Source organism: Sus scrofa, chromosome 1 (assembly GCF_000003025.6).
Source record: "Sus scrofa isolate TJ Tabasco breed Duroc chromosome 1, Sscrofa11.1, whole genome shotgun sequence".
Lineage (NCBI taxonomy): Eukaryota > Metazoa > Chordata > Mammalia > Artiodactyla > Suidae > Sus > Sus scrofa.
In genome coordinates this window covers 142,803,492-142,825,972 of record NC_010443.5, presented here as the reverse complement: position 1 = coordinate 142,825,972, position 22,481 = coordinate 142,803,492, and the positions used below count along the sequence as shown (strand labels likewise).

The window sequence follows — 22,481 nt, the reverse complement described above, 5'->3', positions numbered from 1 at the left end:
AGCCTGCAGCCACCTCCCACCTCACCACCAACACACACCACATTCCACAAGTAAACACACATAACCTCACACCACATCCACACACCCGCCACCTACATTACACCACAGACATACCACATGCTCTAAACCATACACACACACCACACACAAACACATATACATACTCAACACCACACACCCACACACGTCCCATGCCGTATCCACACACCCATATGTGTACACCATACACATCACACATACACACACCACATACACTAAACCATATACACCCACCACCTGCCATATGCACACACCCCTACAACCACACACACACACACACACTCCCAGAACCCCCTCTCTCCAGCAGGCAGCCCCGCCTTCTGCCTTCAATTTCATCTCATAGCTCAGAGCAAAGCTGGCTGTCTCCTGGGTCCTTTATGTGCTCTTTCTAGCTAGTTAGCAGAGAGTAAGCATCCTGAGGGCAGAATCTGTGTTTACCCTCCTTAGAACCACCCCTCACCAGTGGAGATCTGGCCACGCATCAACAAATGAAGGTGTGAGTGATTGAACCCACCACAGGCAGACACCATCCACTCTTGTTTGCAGAGATGGTTTTCAGGTTTCTTGCCTTAAAGCAGGAGCTTCCTTACCCCTCCCCTCCCCCAGACCATACACACCTTCCTCCTAACACTTCCTTCAGGGGATGAGTCTCCCATCACAGATATGTTCTTTTTCACCAGGTCCGGAAATTGAAGCTTCCACCATAAAGGCTATTTTGGAAAATGACCTCCTGCAGGCATTGTTACAGAAGAACAAGGAATTCCCGTTGTGGCTCAGTGGGTTCAGAACATAGTGTCTGTGAGGATGCGGGTTCAATCCTTTGCCTTGCTCAGTGCGTTAAGGCCACAGCATTGGCTGTGGCTAGGCTGCAACTGAAGATCCATTTTGACCCATAGCCTGGGAACATTCATATGCTGCAAGTGCACCTCTAAAAAGAAAAAAAGAAAAGAAAATAATAGGGTACTGTGTGTTGTTTTGAAGGCCAGGGATGTTTCCATCCACAGCTGACCTCTGAGCCCTCTGGGTATATTGGCCCCTCTTGCCCTGTTCCTGCTTTGTCTGTGGGAGTCACCCCTGTCCTGGCCAGAGAGTGTGGGGCTGTTGGCCTCGGGGCACTTGCCTGTGCCTGGGGTCCTGCTGTGGACCCAATCTGGGAAGTTGCTTAGCAGCTAAACACAGGCAGAAAGTATTTCAGGTTCAAGCTTTGAAATAGACTTTGTTATGAAATGATTTTATTCCTATGTCATTTTGGTAACATTTTAAAAATGGCTTTATTGAGGTATAAGTTATGTATTGTACAGTTGGCCTACTTTAAGTGCAAGATTCAATGATTTTTCGTAAATTCACAGAGTTGTGTGACCATGACCACCTTCTAGTTCTAGAACAGTTTCCATCCATCCCCCCCCTTACCTTTTGCATGTTTGCAATTCATTCCCACGCTCGCTGCCAGCTCCAGGCAACCACTGATGTGCTTTCTGTCTCTAGAGTGTCGCTTTCTCTGGTCATTTCATGGAAAAGGAATAATGTAGTTAGAGAGTTAACCTTTTCTATGAGCAATGAGGGTTTTGGGGGCTCCAGTCCATTCTTGGGAGGGAAGTGTCAGTAATGACTTCCAGATTTCTGCTGACATGGATGTAATGCTGCAAGTAGTGTTTAAAGGATCTAGAGGAGACAGGAAGTTTTTTATCCTGTCACAACTTGGCAGTGGATGGGCCATTTGCAAGTTGTGTCACTTCCTCCATTCATTTTCTAAATTTGGTAAAAGAAATTTACAGAGCACCTGCCCTGTCCCCTGAGTACTGGGACTCCTTGCTATTTGTGCTGTCACTGCCTTCTGGACCTTCTCTGCGTGAGGGCCTACATGGCCATCAATGGCTGGGGTGGGTTTATCTAGGTGATCTACTGTGAAATTTCACTCTCAACATGTCCTGTCCCTGTTTGAGATGAAAACTCTAGCTTTAGTGCAAACACTATCTCTTCAACTTAAACATCAGTCCCTGTGCTGTTCTTAATCTAAAATTCAGTTAAAATTATCATCCACAAATATTTCTAGACAACCAAGTATTTTCTCAATTTTTTTTTTTTTTTTTTTTTTTTGGCTGCACCTGAGGCATGCAGAAGTTCCAGGGCCAGTGATTGAACCCACACCACAGCAGTGACCCAAGCCACAGCAGTGACAACTGACAATGTCAGATCCTTAATCCTCTGAGCCACCAGGGACCACTTCTCAATTTTTTACCCAAAGAAAATGCTCACAGTGCTCCTCATCAAATACACACACACACACACACACACACACACACACACACACACACACCCCCCTTTTAGATTCTGTTTCTAAGCTTTTCTGGGATTGTTTTTCTTGCATTTTTCTCTCTTATTTAGAATTTGAAGATTCGCATGCATGGCAAGAGAAAGTTTACACAATTTTTAATTCTTTGCACAGAAATGCCTCAGAACAGAGCCTGTTGGTATAATCTTTGAATTTTAAAAGGCAATCAAGTTTCAGCTGAACTTCTTTTCTAGAGAGTTTTCCAAAAAGACCCAGCTTGTCCTGGATAAGACTAGCTGCAGTTTTGATGGGCAGGATGGGCTGAAGCCTCTGGTGACACGCTGCCTTCTCTTGAGGGGAGCACGAGTGGGCTAGAAGGTCATGCACAGCACCCATCATGAGACATGCAGAGCATCAGAAATGATGCACCCTTGAACCTGTCAGCCCTTTCTCAATCCAGCAAGCTTTCCAGTCCATAAAGTAGGCTTTATATATTAGAAACACTGCAGGAGATGGAGACCATTGCGTTGCTGGGCATTTATTTTTACTTTGTTGTTTTTAATGTTTTCCAGCATTATAGAGGTGTAATTGACAAATGAAATCATAATATAGGTATGTATATATTGTGAATTCATTTCTTTCCAGAGTCAGGTTAATTAACACATCCATCACCTCACACAGTTAATTTCAAGTATGCAATATTATTGCTGTTATTTTTAGTGGCCGCACCCATGGGATATGGAAGTTCCCGTACAGCCAGGGATTGAATCCCAGCTGTAGCTGCAGTAATACCAGATCTTTTAACACACTGCACTGAGCTGGGGATCAAATTTGTATCTCCACAGAGACCTGAGCATCTGCAGTCAGTTTCTTAACCCACTGTGCCACAGTGGGAACTCCAAATATTATTAACTGTAGTCACCATCCTGTACATTAGAGCCTCAAAATGAATCCATCTTATAACTGAAGGTCTGTACCCATTGATCAACCTTTCCCGCATCTCCCCACCCTCCAACCCTTCGCAGCCACCATTCTACTTTGTTTCCTTGAGTCTAAGTAATGTTACACAGTGTTTGTCTTTCTGTGTCTGGCTTACTTCACTAAGCATAATGCCCTCCAGATTCATCCATATTGTTGCAAATGGCAAGATTTTCGTCTTTTAAAAGGCCAGATAGTATTCCGCTAATACATATAAACAGGACTACATATGTATTTTTCAATCTATTTATCCACTGACACACACTTAGGTTGTTTATATATCTTGGCTGTTGTGAGTAATGCTGCAGTGAACATGGGGTGCAGATAGCTTTTTGAGATACTAATTTTGTTTCTTTGCATATATGCTGAGAAGTGGGATGGCTGGATCCTACGGTAGTTTTATTTTTAATTTTTGGAGGAGCCCCCATACTGTTTCCATAGTGGCTGCACCAGTTTGCATTTGCACCAACAGTGTGAGATTGCTGTGTGTTTAAAGCATATCTCAGCCAGTTTCCACCTTGATCTGTTTCCTTCACCTGTGTAGGCATATTCAAGAGCTCCTGCTACATCGATGTGCGCTGGTTCCCCTTTGATGTGCAGCAGTGCAAACTCAAGTTTGGGTCCTGGTCTTATGGCGGGTGGTCCCTGGATCTCCAGATGCAGGAGGCAGATATCAGCGGCTATATTCCGAACGGAGAATGGGACCTCGTGGGTAAGCCCAGCAAAGACGTGATTCTAGCAGCCTGGAAGGCAGCTGCCTCATTCCTGAGCTGGCTTTACAAGGCTGGGATTTTCCTCTGTGCTTTTCAGCATGAGCCTTTATTGAACCCAGCAGCATTCTCTATGATTTACTGAGCACTCTAGGATGAGAAACAAACAAACAATTAGAAAAGTCAGTGCTTTCCATGGGGAGTTTGCAATTATGGTAAGGTCACATTTAAACGGGTCAGTGCTAGTATAGGCACTGCTACATTATTTGAATCTGCTCCATCCCTAAAAGCAGGTGGGACACAAATTGCACCTGGTGGGAACCTATATTTGATTATTTTAAATATAAAAACAATACTTATATTTAGTGGTGTCACGTTTACACAGTATTTATAATCATGGTGTCTTAGTCCATTCGGGCTCCTGTAACAGAACATTATACACTGAATGGCTTATACACAACAGACATTTATTTCTCACAGTTGTGGAGGCTGGAAAGTCACAAATCAAGGCTCTGGTAGGCTCAGTGTCTGGTGAGAGCCCACTTCCTGGTTCACACACTGTCGGCAGGCTGTGTTCTCACATAGCAGAAGGGACTAGGGGTCCTTTTTATCAGGACACTAATCCCATTCCTGAAGGCCCCCTCTCATGACCTCATCACCTCCCAGAGGCCCCCACCTCCTAATGTATATCACTGTAGGGGTTAGGATCTCAACATATGAATTTTGCAGGGACACAGTCTGTCTATAACACATGCAATCCCAATACATAAAAAAATGCCAGTTTGTTCAAATACCGCTTTGATACTCTTTAGTATATCTATAGTAAACAAAGTGTTTATTCAAACAACAATTTGTCAGTGTTTTTGAATGTAACACGTTTTATGGCTCTGTGTATGTTAAAAAATAACCCCTTAAAATAAACAGGATGGTTTTAGTCAATGGTGGTTCCTTGGTTCCTTTCTCACCCTGGAAATGAAGGGATCCCAGGCAAGCGGAATGAGAAGTTCTACGAGTGCTGCAAAGAGCCATACCCAGATGTGACCTTCACAGTCACCATCCGCCGCAGGACCCTCTATTATGGCCTCAACTTGCTCATCCCCTGTGTGCTTATCTCCGCCCTGGCCCTCCTTGTCTTCCTGCTCCCTGCAGACTCTGGGGAGAAAATCTCACTGGGTGAGTACTGAGTCTCAGCTAGAATGGGAGGGCCTTGCCTGGAGAGGCATCCCTGGAGGGCTCTCTGTGGGTGGCAATCAGGATTCCAGGTGCAGAGAGGTCAGAGGTCCCAGCCTGGGGCAGCCCCTTGACACCACAGCCTCCTGATTGAAGCCCTTTGCTGGATGGCCTTGCCCTCCCAGGATTCCATTCTGATCCTGCTCACAGGATGGGGATGCCCAGGAAAGGATTAATTCTTCCTGAAGGTCCTGTGCTTTCTCCCTTCCTGCCACCCCACCCCCTGTCCCTTGGTGGCAACCAGCCAGCAGTTCTTGTGGACAGGATACAGTTTGGTTTAACCTTGTGTCAGTTTGCATTTATGTATACAGCGTAAGTCATTACAGTCTTCCACTAGGAAAATAGTTACAATTATTCTTCACTTTTAAAGTATTGTTGAAGTATAGTTGGTTTACAATATTGTGATTATTCCTGCTGAACAGAGTGATTCAGTTATATATGTACACACATCCGTTCAGCTGGAAAGATATACCGTGCTCTTGGATTGGAAGAATTGATATTGTTAAAATGACTCTACTACACAAGTCAATCTACAGATTCAAGGCAATCTCTATCAAATTACCAGTGGCACTTTTCACAGAACTAGAACAAAAATTCATTAAATTTGTATGGAAGCACAAAAGACCCCAAATAGCCAAACCAATTCTGAGAAAGAAAAATGGAGGTGAAAGAATCAGGTTCCCTGGCTTCAGGCTATACTACACAGCTACAGTTGTCAAAACAGTACGGTACTGGCACAAAAACACTGGAAAAGGATAAAAAACCCAGAATTAAAACCACAAAGCTCTGGTCAACTAATCTGTGACAAAGGAGGAAAGAATATATGATGAAAAAAAAGAAACTCTGTTCAATAATTGGTATTGGGACAACTAAACAGCTACGTGTAAAAGAATGAAAGTGTAGATCACCCTCTAACACCATATACAAGAATGGAGGAAAAAACTACAATTTAGATTGGTGAAATGAGTTCCTCAACCTCTCAAAGATTATTGAAGATCCTATTTACTACACAGGGACATCATTGTCAAACCTATAACTTCTTTTTTTCCCTCTATAATATGATTTTTTTAAATTTTATTGGAGCACAGTTGATTTAGATGTTGTCTTAGTCTGAGGAGTACAGAAAAGCAGATCAATTATACATATACAAATATCCATTCTTTCTCAGATTCTTTTCCCATATAGGTTATTATAGAATTTTGAGTAGAGTTCCCTAAACTATACAGTAGGTCCTTGTTAGTTATCTGTTTTACATATTGTAGTGTGTATATGTTAATTTAACCTCTTAACTTATCCCTCCTCCCAACACTTTCCCTTTGGTAACGGTAAGTTTCATTTCAAGATCTGTAATCTGTTTCAGTTTTGTAAGTTCATTTGTATCATTTTTAATTAGGTTCCATGTATAAGTGATATCATATGATATTTGTCTTTCTCTGTATGATTTACTTTGTTTAGTATGATAATCTCTGGGTCCATCCATGTTGCTGCAAATGGTCAAATGGTATCATTTCATTTTTTATGGCTGAGTTATATTCCATTGTATATATGTACCAGTGTTCTCCATAGTGATTGTACCAATTTACATTCCCACCAACAGTGTAGGAGGGTTCCCTTTTCTCCACACCATCTCCATCATTTATTGTTTGTGGACTTTTTGATGATGCTCATTCTGATAGGTGTGAGATGACACATTGTAGTTTTGATTTTAATTTCTCTAATAATTAGTGATGTTGAGCATCATTTCATGTGCTTTTTGGTCATCTGTCTGTCTTCTTTGGAGAAATGTCTATTTAGATCTTCTACCCATTTTTCAATTGGTTTGTTAGTTTTGTTGATTTAGAGCTACATGAGATGTTGGAGTATTTTGGAGATTAATCCTTTGTTAGTTGTTTCTTTATGAATAATTTTTTTCATATTCTGTAGGTTGTCTTTTTTATATCTAAGAAATATTTCTTTTTTTTCTTTTGTATGTATAATGATTTTTATTTTTTTTCCACTATAGCTGGTTTCCTTTGCTGTGCAAAAGCTTTTGAGTTTAGTTAGGTCCCATTTGTTTATTTTCGTTTTTGATTTCATTACTCTAGGAGGTGTATTATTATTATTATCATTATCATTATTATAATTATTATTATTATTTGCTTTTTAGGGCCACACCTGTGGCATTTGGAAGTTCCCAGGCTAGGGGTCCAATCAGAATTATAACTGCTACTTTATGTCACAGCCATAGCGATGCCAAATCCAAGCTGTGTCTGTGACCTATACCACAGCTCATGTCAATGCCAGATCCTTAACCCACCGAATTAGGCCAGGGATCAAACCTGCATCCTCATGGTTACTAGTCGGATTCATTACTGCTGAACCACAAAGGGAACTCCCTAGGAAGTGGATTATAAAGGATATTGCTGCAGTTTATGTCAGACAATGTTCTGCCTTTGTTTTCCTCTAGGAGTTTTATAGTATCTGACCATACATTTAGGTCCTTGATCTCTTTAGAGTTTATTTTTGTGTATGATGTTAAGGAATGGTCTAATTTCATTCTTTTACATGTAGTTGTCCAGTTTTCCCAAAACTACCTATTAAAGAGAATATCTTTTCTCCATAGTATATTCTTTTTTTTGCTTTTTAAGGCTGTACCTGTGGCATATGGAGGTTCGCAGGCTAGGGGTCTAATTGGAACTGCAGCCACTGGCCTACATCACAGCCACAGCAACACAAGATCCAAGCTGTGTCTGTGACCTACACCACAGCTCATGGCAATGCTGGATCCTTAACCCACCAAGCAAGGTCAGGGATTGAACCCACAACCTCATGGTTCCCAGTCTGATTCGTTAACCACTGAGCCATGATGGAAACTCCATTTTGTGTTGTTCTTCTAAAATTCTGTCTCCTGAGTTTGTCGCCCCAGGGACTTCTGTGGGACTCTGGTATGTGAAGTGGTATGTGCTCAGGGAAATCCCTATTCCCATCAACATAGAAAACTCTACATTGGGTTTCAGGACTGTCAGGACTACCACTACTCCTCCCCCCACACCTCCTTTGAACCTCAGGCTCTATGGAGTTCAGGCCTTACCATCTGCTGTGCTCAGGGGCCACTGTGTGTCTCTGTTTCAGGGATCACAGTTTTATTGTCCCTCACCGTCTTCATGCTGTTGGTGGCCGAGATCATGCCTGCGACATCTGACTCAGTGCCCTTGATAGGTAAGCAACCGTCTGCTTCTCTAAAGACATGGGCTTCAAGAGTGCCTGTAGGATTTCCTAGCACAGATAGGGAGCAGATGTGTATCCTCCAGGGCCCCATACAACTGCACAGCCCCCCTTTTCTGCTGTGAGATTACTTGCTGTAACTACTTAGAGTGATCCATTGATCTCAAAGAGATAGCAGTTAATGATGGATTGGAGTGAGATCCTAATTCTTTTCTTAGGAACTGAACCTGAGCATTCTGGATGAAAACCAAGACCAGCTAGAGGTTAAAAGCAGAAGTGCAGTGATTCTTGCCCCCATTGGAAGCAGGGATGTTTCAAGGAGGCAGTAAAAACAGTTACAAAGCTTATTACACAGTACAACATGTGGAAGATTACACAGAGAAGTAGTCTGTTTATCTATGGAAGAAGCAAAGCAGTAATACACACCCAAAGGAAGAGTGCAGATGCGGGTGTCTTCCTCAGTGAGGAGTCCACCAGAGAGGTGATTTTAAACCACTTATATGGGACAGTTCTTCTAGATCTTTGTTTTCCTTTGGTCAGTTCTCTTATTTTATTTCTCACACCCGACTGGACCCAGGGCCATCCCTGATATGCATGTACATCTTTTGAATGCCAAGATGGAGTCCAGAGCAAGACCTTGTGGGCAGGTTACTAGAACTTATTGTGGCCTGGAGTCTCCTCCTTTTCTGATCCAGAGGAGTCTTCCAATGCATGTGGAGTTGGGGTGTCCCTGACCTGGAGCATGTGACCTCTTAATCTTTTGCTCAAGCAGGGCTTAGCCCCCCTCTGCCCCTGTCATTACCATTGTTTAAAGTGTCCACAGAAGACAAATTCCAGTAATTTGCCTTGTTCCTATAGTTATTTCCATCTCCAAGTATAAACAGGTGGCTGGTTGCAAATGTCTTTCCTAACCCCATCTGCCTTCTGTCTTACCATGGCCTCTGCTCCCCTGGGCACATGGAAGTGGGGGGGGGGGGAGTCTGGCTTTGTGGTTTGGCTTTATGATGCAGAAATGTCCCTCTTTCTCCTACAATCCTCCCCTTCACACTTGTCATGGGACCAGAGATTTTTACCATTAGAGATTCATTATTTTAGCTTGAGTCATCATTTTCCCACAAATTCTTTGTTACACTTTAACTCTTAGCCATTGTTTCCAAGATAACTCGATATCTTTGTATAGAAGTTGAACCATGTGAGGGAAGGCGAACAGGACAAATATGTTTTGGCCAAGTGTTGGGCTGCACTCCACAGGCCTGAAAATCTGTACTTGCCCAGCCCTGAGACCGAATATGGAGCCAAGAGTCAGCAACAGAGACATCAGTGCCTTAATAACTGGGAGATCATACATGTCTGAAGCAAGGTTCTGGGGTAACACCCCACTGTGGGTGGTAGATGTTGGAAGGATTTGGCAACTGTAGCCTTAGCTCCAGGAATGTGGCAGGGAGTAGGGTGACTATCAGTTATAGGAGGAATTGATGTCAGATTGGCCTATCAGTTGCCAAGGAAACCAGCAGATGGGCTGCCCTCAGCCCTTTGGGCTAAGTACCATCACAAGGCAGAGGTCTTATCTTTGTTAAACTCTCAAAGGGGAGCCATTCTGATCTATAGGTTAATCACTAGCTGGGGGAAAGGGTGGGATGAGTGGGGAAGTATGTAGGTATCTGCTGATTAGGCTCTGAGATTAAGAGAGAAGGTCAATCATGGGAATAGGGTATAATTGAAGTAGGCCTAGTCAGGCAGGGGATACAGAGGGCAAGAAAACAGCCATCTTGAGTCGCCTGACTGTACACCAAGACAGGTGTAAGGATGACCTTCTGCCCAGAGAGGGACGACAGAAACAGGATGCATACCACTTGTTGTTATGTACCTCCCTGGACTGGACTGGAATGAGCAGGAATATACACAGAGGTGCTTAGTGGCCCAAAGTTTAGAATCCAGCATTATCATCACTGCAACCAGGGTTCTGCTCCTGATCAAAGAGACCCAAACTTCCAAGTCAGTTGTGAGGATGGAAAACCAGCGTTCTGCTAGTAAACAATAGGTTTAACGAGAGTCCCCACTCCCGTTTGGTGGTGAAAGTCAGAAACAGGAAAGCGGCCTATACCGGTGCAGTCCTTTGTGGTTAACCAGGGGTACAAAGGAATTGGAGGCTTTACAGGGATGTCCTAAGGCTTCATGAATTAAGAAAGCAAGGTCCTTTTTGGAGCTTCCTGAATGTGTAGTATTTGGACCAGAGAGATTGTTGGTATGAAAAGCCTGGTGTAGTACCATAGTTCTCTCAGTACCATCCCAGGAATGAGGAACCATTTTTCAAACTGACATGCTGATTCCATCCTTTCTACCTTCCAACACAGTGCTTTCAATGGAGACCTGCATCAGAAGCCACCCTTAATGGGGCAAGGCTGGGTGAATGCATAGCTCACCTCTAGAAGACTAGGATGCGGTTGGCCTTTGACCTCAGTTGTTGAGATTTCAGCTCTGGAATTCTGTGACCCTGGATCCCTCCCTCAGTCATTGTATTAGTTGGAGCTGCCACAATAAAATACCTCAGACCAGGTGGCTTACACAAGAGACATTTATTTGCTCACAGTTTTGGAGGCTGGAAGTACAAGATCATGGTGCTGGCAGGGTTGGTTTCTCCTGGGCTTGAAGATGGGCACTTTCTTGCTTTGTCCTCACCTGATCTTTCACTGTGTCTTCACATCCCTGGGGCCCCTTTGTGTGTCCAAATTTTCCCTTCTTTTCCCCTTTCCAATTTCAGATTGGACCAGGTGATGTGCTAAGAATCTTGTTAACTTAATCATCTCTTTAAAGGCCCTCTCTCCAAATATGGTCACATCCTAAGGTACTAGGGGTTTAGAACCTCAATATATAAATTTTAGGGGGACACACAGCAGCCCATAACAGTCACAGTTTGGTTCCCCTCCTGCCCTCTCCCAAAGGTCCCTGATGCTGACTTTAATAAGTCTCAAATATCCACCCCTGGCAGCTCCTACAGATTCCTCTTGTTCTCTCTGGGAGAGCAGTGAGTTCCTTCTTGCCTGGAGGGTGGGGGATGTTTTTAACCAGGTGTGTGGCCGTACACTTAACCTCTGTACCAGGGTGAGCTCAGCCCCTTGGTGGACAGCCACACTGAAAGTTGATGGGTTGATTGATGGATGGATTTGCATTCATGTTAGGATAATTTATTCTGTTGCTTAGGCATTTATGGTATATATTTTTGATTTCATTATTTTTTAGTATTCTTTTATACTTGAATCCATCTTTTATTTTAATTCCTTTTTCTTTCTTTCTTTTTTTTTTTTTTGTATTTTTAGGGCTATACCTGCAGCATATGGAGGTTTCCAGACTAGGGGTTGAATCAGAGCCAAAGACACAGTAATGACAGAACTTAGTTACATTCATGACCTACGTTGTAGCTTGCAGCAACACTCGATCTTCAACCCACTGAGTGAAGCCAGGGATCAAACTCATGGATACTAGTCAGGTTCTTAACCTGCTGAGCCACAACAAGAACTCAATCCCTTTTTCTTTTCTTTCTTTTTTTTTTATTGAAGTGTAGTTGATTGACAGTGTTAAATTAGTTTCAGGTACATAGCACAGTGATTCAGTTGTGTGTGTGTGTATTCTTTCTCAAATTCTTTTCCATTATAGGTTATTACAAAATATTGAGTAGAGTTCCCTATGCTGTACAGTAGGTCTTTCTTGGTTATCTATTTTTTATATAGTAGTGTGTATGTGTTTCTCCCAGTCTCCTAATTTATCCCTCCCCCATACTGAAGGTTTAATAGTCAGAGTTGGCAATTAAGGAATGCCCACCCTCTCCAGATTTCCCCTATACCCTCAGCCCATAGACTTTCTAATCCGTGTACTAACCCTACAGGGAAGGCATTCCCATGCCTGTTATACTCGTGAAGAACCTGAGGCCCAGAGAGGCTGAGAGGCCTGTTTAAGTTCACAGGGAGCAGCCAGTGGACCTGGGGTGGACAGCTGGCATGCCCCACCCCGTGGCTCTAGGTAGATGGGGCCAGACTCTACCACAAGTAGTGTCATATTCCAGGCCTGATAGGATGAGCTGGTGCCCAGGTCTGCCCCTGCTGCCCACACCCCCCTACCCTGCAGCATGTCTGTGGCCTGTAGTCATCACAGCGGTGACCAGATCCTCTGTGTCTCAGTAGTTTTAGTTCTGATAAAGGTGCTTTCTCATCAGACAACCTTACGCCTGTGAGGTACCTCTAACTCTCGCTGAAGGAGGAGGCAAGCAGGGTTCCCAGAAGGATGGTTAGCTAGTGAGGCCGCATGACAGGATGGGAGCAGACAGGTCTCTGTGCTCTGGGCTGGCCTCTGCCCACCAGAAATGTGGGGCAGGGGCAGAGACAGTGCTGCAGACTCAGAGGAAGTCTGCTCCATTCTAGGGTATCGCTGTCCTCCACCCCCGATGGTCAGAACCCGGTCTGGGCCCACAAGCACTATGACACTGTGACACCCTGTGCCTGAGGCCCAGGTCTCCCTATGTCTGCTCTCTCTGCAGCTCAGTACTTCGCCAGCACCATGATCATCGTGGGCCTCTCCGTGGTCGTCACAGTGATTGTGCTACAGTATCACCACCATGACCCAGATGGCGGCAAGATGCCCAAGTGGGTGAGTTGCTCCTCCCTTCTCCCCTGGACAGGGTTCAGGGCCCCTCTGCAGAGGAGCTCAGAGGATGACATTGGTTTTAAAAATCCCACAAACAGCTAGCATTCCTAAACAAAGAGCTGCATTTCTCACTGATCTACATATTTCTGCATGGAGGGCAGGGTGGTGAGCGGGCTCTCAGGGTCCCATGGGCTGTCCTTACAACCTGATGTCCTGGGGCAGGGCTCACACTGGCTGCTCTGCACCTTCCACTGGTCGGTGTTCTTAAGCCTACTTTCTGTAGGGAACTGGGCATTGGGTAGAAGCAAGGCGCAGATAAGCATATATCCACTGGTTGGATTTGCAGAATCCAACAGAATGAGTAGTGAAAAGAGTAAGAAACGGGCTGAGCATTGTACAAATATATACATTCAGATGTCAGTGAAATTAATCCATAAACAATCAATAATAAGAACAGAGTTTTATGTGAGCCAAACTGAGGACTAGCCCGGAAGCCAACTTCTGAGATGACCCTGAGAAACTGCTCTCAAGAAACAAGGTTTTCAACACAGTTTTATGTCTTGTCAGAACAAAGAACATTAAAGAAGTCAGGGATACATTTCTGCAAGGTAGAAAAATAAAACAGGAAAACCATCTCAGAACAATACATATAAAGTGAGTCAGCATGGCCTTGGCACCTGGGAAGAGGAGTCTTACTGTCAAAGGAGGACCAGCATTGGCATCCCAGGAAGAGGGGCATTGAATCTTTATTTTTTACCTGGACATTCTTCTGGTCACTGTGCCTTGTTCTCAATACTCTAAGCAGATGTACGATGGACTTTTTTGTTTTTGTTTTGGGGGATTTTATTTATTTATTTTAGTTGGTTAGTTAGCATATGGAAATTCCCATGCTGGGAATTGAATCTGAGTGGCAGCTGTGACCTATGCTACAGCTGCGGCAATGCCAGGTCCTTTAACCCACTGCACTGGTCTGGGGAGCAAATCCATGCTTCCGCAGCAACCCGAGCCTCTGAGGTCAGATTCTTAACCCACTGCAGCTTGTTGGTGGGAACTCCACAATTGATATTTGATAGACCACAAACTGGCTGCTTTAGTTAGCATAAGATTCAGGTTAATGCATGTATAAGCCAGAATGACTTCCTTACATCTCACTCTGCTAACGTTTCTTTTATCACAATATGCATAGGAAAAGTCCTTTAACCAAAAACCTATAAAATAAAGGAAAGTGGTTAACAGTGGCGGGGGGGGGAAAGAGGGATGGGATAAAAGGAAATGATGAGAAATAAATGTTTGAATCTAGCAGCCTGTTGTCTTAGCCAGGTCATGGCGGGTGGTCCCAGGGCCCTCAGCACTGTTGCTTTGTTTCATGTGCTGACACTTCCCCCTCACAGGCTATCCTTCTTTGGAGTCCAGTGTCCAAATCTCTACACCCACCCTTCCCCAGCATGAGAAACCTTCATTGGGGAATATGTAGGGCCTGGGCTTTCCCCGCCTCACTTGTGGTGACCAAACCCCAGGCAGGGCAGAGCCCCTGTTTCTTTCTTGGGCCCCTCAAGCCTTCCAGTCTTCCCATCCAGAAATCATGACTGAAGGACAGCTGGGAGCTAAAGAAGCTTCTCAGGCCACATTGAGCCTCTCATGCAGACCCATGACCTTGCATCCAAGTTCGGAGGGAATTTAGGATTCACCAAGGTGCTAAATGCACCTGCAAGGGAGTTCCTGTCGTGGCTCAGTGGTTAACGAATCCGACTAGGAACCACGAGGTTGCGGGTCCAATCCATGGCCTTGCTCAGTGGGTTAAGGATCCGGCGTTGCTGTGAGCTGTGGTGTAGGTCGCAGACTCGGCTTGGATCCTGTGTTGCTGTGGTTCTGGCGTAGCTGGGCGGCTACAGCTCTGATTAGACCCCTAGCCTGGGAACCTCCATATGCTGCAGGTGTGGCCCTAGAGGAAACAAACAAACAAACTAATTAATTAATTAATTAAATGCACCTGCAGGATGTAAAATGCTTTTCCTTCACCTCCGTGATCAGGAAGCTCCTGGACCTTCTAAAAATATCCATTGTGGGAGTTCCTGTTGTGGCTTAGTGGGTTAGGACCCAACATTTTCTCTGTGAGGATGCAGGTTTGATCCCTGGCCCTGCTCAGTGGGTTAAGGATCTGGCGTTGTCACAAGCTGTGGCATAGTGTCTCAGATGCCTCTTGGATCTGGCCATGGCTGTGGTGTAGTCCAGCATCTGTAGCTCCCTTTCAACCCCTAGCCAGGAACTTCTTTATGCCTCAGGTGTAGCCATAAAATTAAAATGAAAATATCTATTGTGGGATAATTTACAGTTACCCAAAAATTAACTTAGGAAAGACCACTTTTGTAAATAAATTGGCTTTGAGAGTGACTTTGTGCCCTGGAACGTCTTTCCATAGCAAGTCTTATGCTTAATAGCTTGCTCATTGCATCAGCAATGGGTTGAAGTCCTGGAAATGGTGCCACCTCCCACACAGGTCACATCACCACAGTCTGTGGGCTTGTTTTGAAAGTCCCTGCCCCCTCAGAAAAAAGCTGAGATGTATTTTAACACATCTCACTTCCATTCTTACCTGACTTTCTTATAACCCTGATACGCTTTGTGTCTATCCCCCCATCTGTTTGAAATAGACATTTACATATTCCAAAAGTCAAAATCAAAGTAAAATAATCTATAAGGAAATCCTGCTCTCATTCTTGCTCTTCCCCCTACTTCCACCACCAGTTGGTAACCATTTCAATTAATTTCTTTTTCCTTCCTGTGTTTATGCAGATGAAAAAATATAAACACATACTCTTATTTCTCCTATTTTGACTGATGTTATGATAAGGGAATTAAGGTTATTTTTAATGACCTGTTAGCATTTTATTGTTCCAGAGAAATCTGAATTAAGAGCATATGCTAATTATTCACCTCTCAGCACAAGATCATGTTAAAGCCAATGGTACAAAGCAAAAATTTGTGTTTTTCTCTCACTTTATGTAACACACACTGTTTTCCATTCTTTCCATGTGTATTTGAAACATAAATGGCCTCTGAGGGACTTTCATTATGATCTGTTGCTATGAAGATGATACTGCCGGTGCGGGTGGCATTCTATGACATTTGCACAGCCAGAAACAAAACCATAACCTAACAGAAGAGGTCATAGGCACAGTCTGAGAAGTGCCAAGAGGATAATCTCATCTTTTGAGACGCTTTAGCCTTGAAAGCTAATGATTCGGGCCATGAAATTCAAAACAGACTTAGCTTGAGATGTGCCCCCAGGGACATGCAGACCTCCCACGGGGCAGGCAGAGCCCTGGCAGGATGCTCAGCTTTCCCTGCAAGGCTGGCTGCCTCTGGGTTTGGACAAGCTTACTGCCTCACACGCTCCCCCAAACTCTGGCCCAGGCTTTCTGGAGCCTTCCAAGTGGGGGTTGGGCTAAAGACCCAGGAAGCTTGACAAGAACCTAGCAGACCCTTTGATAGATGAGGCTGTGCAAGTCTGAACACATTAGATATGACTCACAAACATCTTAGGTGACTCAACCTCACTGTGTAAACTTGAGCTAATTTATTTGCTTCTTTGAGCCTCAGCTTCTTTAAAAAATTTTTATTTTATTGAACTATCGTTGAATTTACAATATTGTGTTAGTTTCTGCTATACAGAAAAGTGATTCAGTTATACAGACATATATTGTTTTTCATGTTCTTTCCCATTATGGTTTATCACAGGATGTTGAATATAGTTCCCTTGCTATCCAGTAGGTCCTTCTTGTTTATCCATCCCCATATTTATAAGTGATTGCATTTGCTAATCCCAAACTTGCAATCCATCCCTCCCCCACACCTCTCCATCACAGCCTCAATTTCCTTATTTATAAAATGGACTTATACTCGCTTAACTGAGCCCTGAGAGGTCCGAGTGAGATGGCTTATCTTATGAGCCTCTTGTAGAGGATCCATGTGGGACCCATGTGTTTCTGCTCCTTACAAATCCTGGAAAACCCTCCAGGGTCTTCAGGCTTGGCCCTTCTGGGCTCTGAAGGCTTGTCCGTAAGATGTGGAAAGCATGGCCTGCAGTGGACAGAGGGCAATCTTTATACCTTCAGCAAAAGTGTTCTTATTCCTTCTTGTTCCTTCTTACTGTCTTCAGACCCAGATAACTGCCCTTGTCTTTTATATGATGTCATAAAAATGATTACCAAGAAAGGGCTGCAGACAGGAACTTCACATACCTGCTACCCTGCTGATGGAACATGCCTACAGTCATAAACCAAAACTCAAATCGGTAACTGGACCATTTCAGGGAAAGGGCCCCCTTTTTCATGCACTTGTTTAAATAGGCTTGCAGGATTTTTTTTTTTTTAATCTGGATTAAAGTTTTATGTAGCTCCCTTCTTGCCATCAGAGGAGAAAAACAAGAAATCTCAGTGATTTCTCTCCAGCATCTTCTATGGATGTAGGCAATGTATGTTTATAAGACACTTTAGACCAGAGTTTGACAAACTCTGGCCCTGGTGGCCAAATCCAACCTGCCAAGTGTTTTTGTAAGTTACATTTTATTAGAAAAAACCTGTTTGCTCCTTTGCATGTGTGGCCGATCTTGCACTATATTGGCAGAGCTGAGTAGCTACAACAGAGACCTATGAAGTGGATGGCAAAGCTAAAATATTTACTATCTAGCCCTTTAAGTAAAGTTTGCCAACCCCAGCTTCAGACTTTTCACAGCACTTTGTCCCATATCAGCCCCTCAGTCTTAGCTCTGCCCCCACGAAGTTCAGCTGGCATTATAAGGTCACCTTGCTGTGGGGATCAGCTGCCATGCCCTTCCCTGCCGCCTTCCTAATGCTGGGTTATCTCCCTAGACCCGAGTCATCCTTCTGAACTGGTGTGCCTGGTTCCTGCGCATGAAGAGGCCTGGGGAGGACAAGGTGCGGCCAGCCTGCCAGCACAAGCAGCGCCGTTGCAGCCTGGCCAGTGTGGAGATGAGTGCCGTGGCGGGGCCACCGGCCACCAATGGCAACTTGTTGTACATCGGCTTCCGTGGCCTGGATGGTGTGCACTGCGCGCCCACCCCAGACTCGGGGGTCGTGTGCGGCCGCCTGGCCTGCTCACCCACGCACGACGAGCACCTGCTGCACGGCGGGCAACCCTCTGAGGGGGATCCGGACCTGGCGAAGATTTTGGAGGAGGTGCGGTACATTGCCAACCGCTTCCGCTGCCAGGACGAGGGAGAGGCCGTGTGCAGTGAGTGGAAGTTTGCAGCCTGCGTGGTGGACCGCCTGTGCCTCATGGCCTTCTCCGTCTTCACCATCCTATGTACCATCGGCATCCTGATGTCGGCACCCAACTTCGTCGAGGCTGTGTCCAAAGACTTCGCTTGACTTGGTCCGGGCTCTCAGCCTCGAACAGGCCACGTCTTCAGCTTAGAGAGCCTTAGGAGGCTGATCCCAAAGCAGCTTTAAACTCGAGGATGTGGATGTATCCTATTGCTGTCAAACATGTCAGTTAGTTTCCTTGTTACTTTAAGTAATGAGATTGCAGCACATTTTTGTTTAACCCTCTCAGATGGGCCACGTGGTATCCTTGGAGCATCCTTATGGTTGGCAGGACCACCGAGAGGTCATTTTGCCCATTTCCCCACTACCTGATGAGCCCTTCAGACAGGTCTGGGTAGCTCGGGACTGGCTGCCAGGGGTGACCCGGGCAGTTGGTTTGCATGCCTGCATGTCCCTTGCCATGAGGGCCTCCATGGAAATTCAATATCTGCTTTTGCCTGTGTACAAACCTAGATTGAAGTTAATCATCTTAATAAACCATGCTCACTAAATCCATCCAGTAATTGACTAGTGAAAGGAAACTCTAAACTGAATTGAAAAACCCAAGTGCTGTTTTTTCTTGAATCCAGATTTTTACTTTTCTCTATCAAAGACAGTAGAGAGAAACAGGCTCGTGTTATTTCTACATTTAAAAACAGAGACAGACATAGTTGATCTTGTAAATCGTGCTTTTGCCAGCGCCATTTCTACCAAGCTACCTTGTCAAGGGAATCATGAGGGACGCAGGTTGGTTGTAGATTCTGAACCAGTCAAGTCAGGGGGCTTTCTGTATATCCCAGACATTCTCAAGCTTTCTGTGCTATCTCCAGACACTGCAGGGTTGCGTGAATCTGTTCTGTTTGCCAAACCCAAAGGACAAGTAGAGTTCTCTTAGAATTATCACCTGGTGTAATAATAACTGAAGCTAAGTTAAGCCACCTATGTGGGTTTTCTTTAAAGAAAATAATGCATTTGATGCTTCATTTATATTAGAGTGGATTAGTCTTAGAAATTTATGGATCCATGCAAATGCACAACAAAAAGTCACCAAAGTATTCTGTGCTTTTTCTCCATGTGTCAGGGCAAGGAGGAGAGATTGGGTCCCCTCTGGCCCCCCATGTGGCAGGAATTGAGAGGGGATGGCATAGCTGATGGCTTACCTGGATGACAAGTAGTGGTAGTGAGCAGGAGGGCCTGGTTTGGGGAGATCTGCTTCCCCACATCATTCACCCCAGCTTCAGCCCAGAAAGCTGGCTGAGTGGGTGGATTCACTGGAGATGTGTGTTTTGAAAGCAAGGGAAACTATTTTAAATCACACTGGTGACATGGTTCTCCACTTAGACCGTCTAGCTGACAACAGTCACCTGGCCTCTAATGCCATCAGAGGAAGGCACAAGATCTCTCCTATTCTTTTGCTTCATCCAGTAACTCTCAGAGCTCAAAGATGCAGAAGGCATCTGAGCTCCTGGGGGGTCTTTGATTTGCTTCTGACCCCTGAAGTGACTCCATCATAAGGGAAGATTTGATTTTTCAGAATAAAGGAAATTGCATGCACTTCTCCAGCCATTATTTTTTTCACTCATTTCTGGGTGATACCATGGATTTGTGTGCACTGACGAATATGGCGTGTGTGTGTGTGTGTGTGTGTGTGTGTGTGTGTGTGCACGTGCGCGCGCACCTGGGTATGCACTTTCAGAGAAGGCACCTGGTTTACAACAGGAAGGTTGATAAATAAGGGTGTTCCAACATCATGCCATTTAGAGCAGGGTCATCCTCTGAGTACAGATTCTGTGTGTGATGGATGAACAATGAACAATCTTTCTTTCTTTTTCTATTAAAGTGTCTTTAGAAACAGCTAGAAGTGTTTCAGTATATAAAGAGAATGCTTCATGTCTTATTGCATTTAAAATTGTTCCTGACTACATTTTGCTTTTTTTTTTTTTTAAGTATGTTTTGCTTTAAAAAGCCTTTTTGGTTTTGTATTTTATTCAGAAAAACATAAAAACACAGGAAAAATGGGTTCATTTTACCCCTCCCCACAGATAACTACTCTGCCAGTTTAAAAAGGAAAAGATGCACCCATAGAAAGAAAAGTGTGAAGGGCTAAAAATAAGGGTCCCCCGGAACCCCTCTTTTCTCTCCTCACAGGGGAGCACTAGGAGGCTTCTGGGAAGGGGCTGGTGTTTCCAGAAAGGAAGGAAGACAGAAGGAGAGAACTTCCTTTTAGTTCTGTTTCTAGCACACGTGCTGTGAACAGTACCCTACAACCTTGCTTTCCTCGCATGGAGTTAAGAGATCTTTTCATAATGAGTGATAAGGATCTACCTCATTCTTAATAGCTTCTTAGTGTTCCATTGTCCCCAGCACTATAATTTCTTTAATTAGTCTTTTATCAGTGAACATATAGAGTATTTCCTGTCTTTATTTTTATACACTGCCCTATAATCAGCATCCTTGTACTTGGATCATGGCATACATTTGTGATCATATCTTGATATCTACTCCAACTTGGAAATGGGAGTTGTTGGATTTAAGGTTATGTGCATTTAACACTTTTGTCCATACTGTCAGATTATTCTTCAGAAATTTATCTGTGGATACGCTTACCAAGAATCTAATGAAAGGGTCAATTTCTCAGTTTTCTCAAATGACTTTTTTTTCAGTCTGGTGAAAAGTGCTATTGCAATGTTATGATTTAGTTCACTTTATTATGAGTGAAGTTAACTTCTTTTCAAATGTTTTCTGGTAATTTCTTTTTATAAATATATGTCCTTTAAACAGTTTTGGCTTTTTCTTAATTTAGCTATTTTGAAACCTTTCTGCCTTATGTCTTGAAAATATTTTTACTTGTCTTTTGATGTTATTTATTGATTTGCTTATTTATTGTCATATATACATAAAAAGTTAAAAATTTAAAAATTTATGTTGGCAATGTATCCGTATTTTTTTTGTTAGATCCCAGAATTTGTTTTCAATTCTAAAAGGACTTCCCCATTCTGAGATTATAAATAAATTTACTCATATTTTCTTCTAAATCCTTATGGTTTCATTTTTATATCTTTACATCTTCTAACTCCCAGGAATTCATTTACTGCAGGAAATGGAGGTAAAGTTGTGTTTTTTCCCCTCCAAGTGGTCGGTCAGTTGCACCAACAAAATATATAACAGTGCATTTTGTTATACAATTATAGTCTTTCCCCCAGTTTGTTCAAAATGCCAACTTATTTGTAAACTAAATTCCTCTAAGTGTTTGGGTCTACTTTGGCTTTACTGATAAGTTTCCCTATGTCTCCCTTTAATTTCTGAGGCTTCCTTCCTATTAATCTAACACACACACACACACACACATACACACACATACACCTTCTTAAAAATTGGGATCATGATGAATTTATAGATTAATTGTGTCTTCTTATTCAAGAATACCGCAATCTAGGCTTGTATTGAAATCCGTTTTATGTCACTTGCAGAGTTTTATGGTTTTGTTCAGATAGGTCTTATGAATTTATTATTGTCTATTTCTAGATATTTTATCATTTGGCTACAGGTTTCATTGGAGCAGTTTTTTTTACATTTTATATTCTAACTGGATGTATAGGAAAGTAGTTGATTTTTGTAATCTCTGCGTCATCATCAAATACCCTTATTGTAATTTCTTACTGTTTCCAGGATTTTCTTTTGCCTTCCCCTTTCCAGTCATTTCCCTTATTTCTTTCTTTTAGTCAATTGCCTTTGAGAACCTTGTTAAATAATAGTGATTTGGGTGGCATACCTGTCTTGTTCCTGACTTTAGTTGGGAGAGTTTAATGTCTCACCATTTAACTTGTATGAAGATGTGTATTTTCCTTGTCATAATAAAAAGTTATCTGTGTATTCTCAAACTGTTGGGGCTTTCTGGGGAAAATGTAGATGTTAGGTTTTTGTCACAACCTTTTCAGTATCCATGGCGATGATCAGAAGGATTACCCCTTTGCTCTAGTAGTGTGTTGTGTTACATTCATAGATTCCTTCAGACCAGCTGCTATTATGTTATCTGAGATGATCTTTACTTACGGTGCTTGCTATCAACATTCATATGTGAGATGA

The 22,481-nt window shown here is 43.5% G+C and overlaps 1 protein-coding gene across 1 annotated transcript in view; it reads left to right on the top strand.

Moving 5' to 3' along the window:
- Nucleotides 1-22,276, top strand: part of CHRNA7 (cholinergic receptor nicotinic alpha 7 subunit) — a 133,428-nt gene extending 111,152 nt beyond the window's left edge. Inside the window, exons 6-10 of the mRNA XM_021098695.1 lie at nt 3,834-4,001; nt 4,978-5,172; nt 8,341-8,427; nt 12,965-13,074; nt 17,943-22,276. Of these exons, the coding sequence (XP_020954354.1) occupies nt 3,834-4,001; nt 4,978-5,172; nt 8,341-8,427; nt 12,965-13,074; nt 17,943-18,461 (1,079 nt within the window). The 3' untranslated portion in view covers nt 18,462-22,276. The remainder of the gene's footprint in view (nt 1-3,833; nt 4,002-4,977; nt 5,173-8,340; nt 8,428-12,964; nt 13,075-17,942) is intronic.